At 41.1% G+C, this 8,858-nt stretch overlaps 1 protein-coding gene across 2 annotated transcripts; it reads right to left on the bottom strand.

The window, feature by feature from the left end:
• Positions 1-6,028: 6,028 nt before the first annotated feature.
• On the bottom strand, positions 6,029-8,480 carry Ccl20 (C-C motif chemokine ligand 20). Of its 2 annotated transcripts, none has more exons than XM_021174455.1 (4): positions 8,344-8,480; positions 7,331-7,445; positions 7,122-7,199; positions 6,029-6,501 (listed from the first exon to the last, which is right to left on the bottom strand). In XM_021174455.1, the coding sequence occupies exons 1-4, from the start codon at positions 8,420-8,422 to the stop codon at positions 6,480-6,482; spliced, it is 294 nt and encodes a 97-aa protein (XP_021030114.1). In that variant the 5' UTR covers positions 8,423-8,480; the 3' UTR covers positions 6,029-6,479. The 2 variants fall into 2 exon arrangements, with proteins under 2 accessions (XP_021030114.1, XP_021030123.1); XM_021174464.1 differs by having other exon boundaries at positions 7,331-7,442.
• Between the last annotated feature and the right edge of the window lie 378 nt (positions 8,481-8,858).

Raw genomic sequence — 8,858 nt, 5'->3', positions numbered from 1 at the left:
CGTACAAATCACAATTTAGAGCAGCAGTTCTCAGCCCTTTCACAGGGATCACAGATCCGATATCCTGCATATCAGATACTTACATTACAGTTCATCACAGTAGCAACATTACAATTATGAAGTAACAATGAGATAATTTTATGGATGGGGGGTCACTACAACACAAGGAACTGTATTAAAGGGTCACAGCATTAGGAAGGTTGAGAACCACTGAGTTAGAGAATAATACTGGAGCAATAGTGTAAAATCTTAGCAGCTTAAAGGCATGGGTAAGGATATTCCTTATCAGTGTGTACAGAATCCTGCTGTGTGAATTAATGGGGTCAGTTCCAAAATACCCACAAGGCCTTGCAGTTACCTACAGCTAGACTCAACTTCAGGCAGGCTGCTCTACTTTCAGGATTCTAATATCTCCCTCTTTCTCAGAGAATCTACATTAGAAAACTTTCCTTGGGGGTTGGAGGGGGGACCCTGCCCCTTTGAGATATAAATTTTTGAAAAGCTGTATTTTACAACCCAGGTATGATTTTTCTCTAGAAACCAAAAGTCAGCTTTTGACATGTAATCATCAAAAACAGGAACTTAATACTCTAACCTCTTAACTCTGACCTTATGAGAAAAACCTAATTTTTTCAGGCAAGTGTTGTCCCAAGATATAAAACTGTTTCATAATGAAATTAGGATGAATTTACCCTCTTATTGACAAAGCCAACTGACAAACACACATTGCCTAGAATATCTTACTTACAGCTCTTAACAATGTTTCTGTCCTTTGTTTAAGCAAAATTGAGTCCAGATTTCATACTGACTTCTTTCCCACACTTTTTATTCTGTGCAGTGCAATCTTTGCTCTTACAAGCACGTTGATGCCCAGCCAATTGGGAGGACCATGAATTTACAGCTGGACTAGACAACAGATAGTGAAGGAACACCATGGCCAGCAGTAACTGACCATCAAGATGAGCAAGACTGAACCACAAGAAAACCACTGAAGTGTGGATATGTCACAGGAGACCAAGAGGATCAAAGATATAGACAGTAAATTGATTCAGTGTTGCGTTCTGGGATCTAGGTAGATAGGTTAGGGGAGAGGAATCAAGAATTTCGACAGGTTTATGGAATTAAAATATAAATAAAGCAAATGTATGTGTCAAGCAAAGCTGGTACCAATGAATTCAAATAACAAGAATTGTAGCACTCAGGAACTGGTCAGCACAGGGCTTGTCACTCTCCACTAGAGTCCATTGCTGGGTTTCACTATCTCATGCATGAAAGAACTTCTTTAAGGTGACTACTTCTTGCAACCCCCCATATCCAGGTCCTTTGCAGCATTGGCACACATATGCACTCAGTAGGTTGTATGCACACACCCTAGCACATAACATTTACTAACACATCATGAACAAGAGCTTTGGTGAACAGATGTTGATTTTCCACCCAAATGGTAAGCACATCCTTACTCATTTGGCATTCATTTCTGCCTGGAAACCCTGGCAGAACCTACAAGGCCCAAGTAGATTGCCTGGCCCTTCCCATAACTATTAAAGTCACGTCTATGAGTTTAGGAAATGTCTCTTTGTCCTTCTCAATAGGAGGATAAATGTCGGACTTAGGGATTTTGTTGGTGGGGTTTTTGTGGTTGGCTGGGCTCAGGGGAACAATATTTTACACCTTTGTTGTAAAACAGGAAACATCCCTTTATTCAAAATGTCAGTGGCACCCACAATGACTCATGTGCGGGCAGGTTCTAGCATCCAGAGAAAGTACAACTTTCACAGCAGGGCAGGGAGGAGAGCAGGATGTGTCAGGCCCAGACAAGGTCAGGCTAAGCTGTGCAGGATGGCTGAGCTACAAAACCAGGCAGATGGGGAGGAGATGGCTGGCTCATGAGTGAGTCCTGAGGGTTGAAACCAAGGAAGTAAAGCCCTTTCAACAGAGAAATGTAACATCTCGGAGCCAGATCAGATTGTGCCCAACCCAGCAAATACAAGGAGCCACCACCGGAACTGGGTGATGAAAGAGGATGCTGATAACTGCCACAACCACCCTAGACTTTATCTTATTGCAGATGACAATGGCACAGGATCTACCTCATATGCATTCAACAAAACTCCAAAGCCAAGGTGTCTTCACTCGTTAAAACAAAGAAAAAGAACATACTGACTCTCTATTACCACCACAAGATGTGGGAGAGAGTACAAACCAAGGTAGACTAAAGAAATTTCTGTGATCAAAGAATTCACATTAAGAACCGAAGATCTTGAGTCAGTTTTCAGACTGTGGAAATGGCTGAGTGGGAAAGGATGTCCTGAGTTCAAATCCTTAGCACTTGCTTCAAAGTTGGCCCCTTGATTACCCAGAAGCCCCATGCTGTGCAACTCAGACAGGTAGGTAGATTCTTCAGACTTACCAGGTCAAACCAGCTCAAACCATGAACTCAGACCAAACAGTGAGAGACCCTGTCTCAAAAATACAGTGGAAAACTGAAGAGGATGTCACCCAGTGTTGACCTCAGACCTCCAAAATCCCTGACACTAAATAATTAAAAACTAAAAATCAGTCAAGTAAAATATGGTCTTCAGAGATGTTAGGAGGGAGTTTATGAGGAGATATGATAAACGTTGTATGATCAGCCTACTTCGGCTCTCCTTGGCCTCTTAGTCTCAGAATCCTGTCCTGCCTAGATGCCTCAAGTGCTAGCCACTCAGATAAGCAGTTCTGTCTTTCCTGAATTACAGGCTGCAAATCACTGAGCTCATTAGGATAGCTTGGCCCTAATTAATATATATATATTAATCTAACTCATCTCCACACATGGAGATTAAGTAGAGTTCAACTCCTCATATTACTGTTAACAAACTATTGCTATTCCACCTAGGAAAAAGAAAATAGGAATATAAAGCATAAAATGATGTTCTTGGGTCAGCCTTTCAAAATCAACAGTTATCATTAGAGAAGGAGAGACCAGGGTACCACTTTCAACTATGCACAGTGTTGTCCAAAGCTGCATCATTGTGCCAGAGTCCTTTACAAATGATGTGTGTTTGCTTACATTGAGTCAATACCATAGTAGGGAAAACAAATGTTTATATATACAACTGTACTACAGCTATCTTCGGGCACACCAGAAGAGGACATCAGATCCCATTACAGATGGCTGTGAGCTACCATGTGGTTGCTGCGAATTGAACTCAGGACCTCTAGAAGAGCAGTCAGTGTTCTTAACCACTGAGCCATCCATCTCTCTAGCCCCAGGAAAACAAATTTTTAAATCTGCCTACCATGATGGGTATCAAGACATCTCCTCATATTATCGCTGAAGGCCTGAGGCTTGATGGAGTTCATTGTTCTATATACTGTCCCAACTGTTGCTTGGTCCTAAGAATGGAGCATGAGCTTATGAATTATACATGCAATTAAAAAGCAAGTTAAGACAGAGAGTCTAGTTTTTGTTTTAAAAGGCCAGAGACAAAAGAGTAGATTCTGTAGTTTCGTGAGTATGAAATCAAGAAGCAGCCATCTTCTATGAAACACATCCAGACAGCTCTTACCTTTGGGCTGTGCAGATGAAAGAGCCCATGAGGACAGTCTTGGGTGCTAAAAACATTTACTACCCCTAAGCTATCAAGGTTACTGACAGGTATGTATGAATGTGAAAGAAAATTCATCAAACTATATATGTAAGATGTACATATTTTGGTGCATGTGAATTATGCCTCAAATAAAAATGGTGTAGAAAAATTTTTATTTTCCAAAATGAAAATAGAAAAGACCTGTAAACTAAAAACAGTGTCCATGATTTAAGGCCATGATTAGTGTAATAAACTAATGCATTGAATACTTAAGATACAAAGTGATGCTCTTTGGTGCTCAGAGGCCAAGTTCAATAAACCAGCTTTATGATTCTAACATGATTTCTAAATAGCTTACTTGATTAATATACCCATGCGTGTAGGCCCACGCATCTATTACCTTGTGTCTTCATTCTTGGCTGTTAAGTTGGCACCTGTTCTGGAGATGTCAGTGTCCAGAAACTTACGTAGCAGTTGCTAGAATGCTTTTTTTTCCAAAGATTTAAACATGTTCAGGATATTAATAAAAATGTCTTCCTTTTCTGGCTCTACAAGGCTTACTTAGTGACCCCTCCAATATGTCAGCTAATTTTTTTATCCCCTGACAATGGTTGTCTTTATCTATGCAGTATCAAGAAAGGGTAACCTGTAGGAGTAGCCAAGAAGATATCTAGGCTATTTCAATTTTCATCAGCCTACCTCTTCTCTATGTTTCCCTCTGCCCTTACATTAACTGAGGTTTCATTATCTCTCACTCTGAAAGCATCTGTAATTCCCATTTGCCTCATCTCTCTTTCCTCTATTAGCAGAGACCCCACCTGCTTTGGCCTTGTTAGTGGCTCCCTGGCAAGCCCATGAGCAAGCTCAAATCACTGCACTTAGTAAAGATAACAGTCTTACTTAATCTGCTAACTCACACCCACTTCCCTTCTTGCAGCATTCTGCTCCTTCCAATATTGTTCCATGGGTACATGACTATGGCTGACATTTCAGATGGGACAATTCTCTATTGTGCAGAAGTATTCTATGTGCTCCAGTAGGTTTAGCATGCCTGGATCCTGCCCACTGGATACCTGTGGCACCCTCCTTCGGATATTGTGACAACTAAAACATGCTTGCAGATGTTTCCAAACACTCTGAGCTGACCTCTTTCCAATTGACTATGTCATACTTGTCTTTCATACCACATCTTAAATGCTGAGTGGAGCCACGTGGAACTGCCTTGGTTATAATCTAAGAACATGGCAGCACTGGCTATTTAGCAATCTAAGAACATGGCAGCACTGGCTAATCTAACAATTCTGTTCTTCTGGAAGCCTCCCTAATGATGTACAGGAATACCCTATGACTGTCTATATTAAAGTGCTTGCCACCAGGCATTGTAATAGCCAGGCTACTTGTCATTTCTCACCACATGGCTTAACCCTAATTAACTATGAACAAGTTACCAACTCTTACATCATCTTGTCTCTCTAGCACTTGACACAGTGCTTGGCACATAATGAGACTAACCCTGGGCTGGCTGAACCAATGAACAGGATGTTAGGCATACTTTCCCTGATGACTCAAGGTTACTATTCCTGGGCATAGAGATACCTTCTGGGCATATTGGGCCACTTAATTTTTGGCATTTCATCAAATGACCTACCTCTGAGCTGCACTTCAGGTGTGTGGGTGTGGGTGTGGGTGTGTGTGTGTGTGTGTGTGTGTGTGTGTGTGTGAAAGAGAGAGGAGAGAGACAGACAAATACAGAGAGATAGAGAGAGAGACAGAGAGAATTTTGCTTTATTGTATCAGCATGGATGCCAGTGGGGGGGTGCAGGGTCTTTGGTGCTCTTTAGAAACAGAGGCAGACCATCTGGAAGGCTGTGGAGGCTCACCAGTGAGCATTGAGAATGATGTCACTCTTTCGGAGCCTTACTGCTATATTCTCTCTAGCTTTAACCACCTTAAGTGCCCCCTTGGACTACTAAGAGCAATTGGGTTCTAAGAGCATCCTATGTTTTCCTTCGGAAAACTGTTTTATATGAGGCTCAGGACTTCGAAGTACAGAAATGTTCCTAGCTGAGATGAAGAGTTGCTGACAGAAAGATGAGACAAGTGACTTCTCCAAAGCATTTCCAAATGGTTGTTGTTTTTCTACAGTCACCAAGTGTATGGGTCTACTTACTTATGCTAAAATGCGTATATCAATAAACACTGACTGTGGGCCTCAAACATAAGGCCATTCTAATTGGGAGTAGGGGGGTGCGGGATGCAGAATGGCTTCCAATTCCAAAAGTGCAACCTTTCTGTTTGTTTGGATAAAACCCAGGCTATGAGAAGCAGAAGTAAAGGGGAAAGCTGGGTAGAATTAAGTGAAGATACAATTTTTTTTAGGAAATACTTATGTGTCTTGTATGGTTTAATATCTTCAGTATACATACCAATAAGTAATATATGACTCTATCAACAAGTACCTTTCAATTCTTTTATTTTCAATATATTCTTATAATTCTTTTCTGTTTTATAATAAAATCATATCAATTTTAGAAGCAATTAAATATACAGAAGAACATTAAATATCTTTACAATAGCTTATTGTTGACAAAAAGGTCCATAGAAACTATTCCCTTAAACATAATATTAATCCTTCTACTAAGCACCCCCATGGATTGTGGGAAATTAACATTAAATAGCTAAACATAGAAAATTCAGATCTATAAATAACATAAAAGACAACTTAACTCTAATGTGAGCTTAAATAAGACACACTATGATGCAATATGAATCAACTTCATCCATTGGACAAGTCCACTGGGACACAAATCAGGTCTGTGCAGTGATGTGCAGGTGAAGCCTTCAACCCCAGCTGTGATCATTTCCTCCTTGGCTGTGTCCAATTCCATCCCAGAAAAGCATCTGTTTTTACATCTTCTTGACTCTTAGGCTATAATAAAAGAGGAAAAGTATAAATTGTGAATTGATGACTGGATGATAAGGAACGGCTTTGGTACATCACATCTTCTTATGAGGGATTTGAGTCTGAGAAAAGATGGCTTTGCCCAACATTACTAAGCTAATTAATGACAGGAATGGGATGTGAACACTTATCTAACATCTCTCAATTCAGTATCTATGGCACAGTAGTATCAGATACCATCTATTGATAAAATGCTACATTACTGACATAAGCTAGTTTCACTGGACTCTTCTTAATTAAATTTATTTTTCAGGGTTTAGCAACCAACCAAGTGTCAGAAAGTATATAAATGATATAATGAGGAAACATCTTTGCCACAAGAATCAAGTAGCTAGTGACTATCAGCTGCACAGGGAATTCTAAGACACCTTGAGAGACAAGTCATTAAGTTAAAATAATAAAAAAAATGATGATGGTGTTGGCATATAACTGAAAAATGCATCCTGTGCTTGCATGATCTAACTCAAATCCCCCTTCTAAAGTTCAATGTCACTAGACTGAAGAACTCCAACAGACCTTTGATCCACCCTCTGCTTCCTTATCCCCATCATTTGGAAAGAGACTGCTTGTCCTTCAATGATCCATACCTGAGGAGGTTCACAGCCCTTTTCACCCAGTTCTGCTTTGGATCAGCGCACACAGATTTTCTTTTCTTCGTGTGAAAGCTGAAAATCAAAAATTAAAAATTGTATTTGCATTCATTCAGCCTTTAAGTGTGTTGGCTTTTCACCGCACATGCAGTGAAATTTCCAATGTATTCCTGAAGGAACTGAATTTAAGTTGGTGAATAACTTACATGATAGCATTAATGTCACAAGCTTCATCGGCCATCTGTCTTGTGAAACCCACAATAGCTCTCGAAGGAAGAGGCGTCTGTATGTACGAGAGGCAACAGTCATAGTTGCTTGCTGCTAAAAGACATATAAAAGGTATTAAGTCCACAGGAATGAATTTCCATGTCTTTGAGCTCCACTTTAACATAGTTCCCAGTTATTTTTTTTAAATGGTATGCTGGGATGTTTTGGTTTAACTCACAGAGTTCACAAGACCATGGCTTCTCTCCATCTTTAGTAAGAAATGCAGCTACTTCATTGCAGTTCACCATAGTCTTTCATCTTTAGAATATAGGGGGAACTCCTATATTCTCTATCTCCTAAATTCTATATGACTATATCCTATAGCCTTGCCCAAAGCACTCTGGGGCTGTTGTATTGGCTGGTGGCACTTAAGTCAGGTTCATAAAGTTCACCACATGTTTCCAGTCATGCACCTGTCGCAGATAACAATATAATAAAGCAATACTTGGGCACGCCTCGAAGTTAAAGTGTAACCTGCTGTAAGGTACTGGATAAATGTTATCTTAAAGTTGGAGAACAATGTCCTTCAGGCCTCATGGTGACACTAAGGTCAACTGTCATAGTCAGAACCTTAAAAATAAGTTATGAATTTTACTAACATTACTTGGTTGGGAGGTTAAAGAAAAAGCTGGCGGTGAAATGTTCTACACATTTCTGAATGACCATATATATCTTGAAAATATCACACTCTAGCGTATCACTCCAGAAATGGTACTTGGGTCTTGTCCTGAAGTTTAAGTGTCCCTGAAAGCCCATTCATCACTCTTCACATCTGCTAGGATTGATGGCAGAAAAGAAACCTGATTGCTAGCATCGACTCTTTCCTCCTCTTATCTATGAGCCAACCAGTCTCCCTGACATATTCCTTAGCATGCTGCTGTCCTCAGGGAACCCCTAGATACGGTCCAGAGGACAGAAGTCTCCTGTAACCAGCAGAAGGCGCCACCCTTACCTTCTGCCTGGCTGCAGAGGTGAGCCAGCAGTACCCATGCCAAAGCAAGGAAGAGGAGACGCTTGCCACCGCAGGCCATTCTCAGCTCCAGGAGTTGATCAGCTCAGTGCTGGGTACCCAGTGCCCTGCGAGTGCTCCTGTGCTCCAGCACCAGCCCTTCTTATAGCAAAATACTGGGAATGTACACAAGAAGGCGTGTTCTCACCCGGGGTTTTCCCCCATTGATTAATCTGCCTCATCCTGTCACCACAAAGAAAACCCACAGGGAAAACTTCCTGCCTTTTCCTACTGTTGAGAAGGTGTGAAGGTCAGGTGGGGGCTGGGGAGGGCAGGGGAGGAGGGAATCCTGTTAATTCCTCAGGATGTAGGAGGAAGAAATGCAGCTCAGACTAGTGGCCCAGAAATGGCACCTGTCCAGGTTTAACTTCTCTCTCTCTCTCTCTCTCTCTCTCTCTCTCTCTCTCTCTCTGTCTCTCTCTGTCTCTCATTCTGTCTCTATCAGTCTCTCTCACTAT

This window comes from Mus caroli, chromosome 1, assembly GCF_900094665.2.
Source record: "Mus caroli chromosome 1, CAROLI_EIJ_v1.1, whole genome shotgun sequence".
NCBI classification, from domain to species: domain Eukaryota; kingdom Metazoa; phylum Chordata; class Mammalia; order Rodentia; family Muridae; genus Mus; species Mus caroli.
Note: the sequence above shows the minus strand (reverse complement) of the source record. Positions and strands in the feature narration are given on the sequence as shown.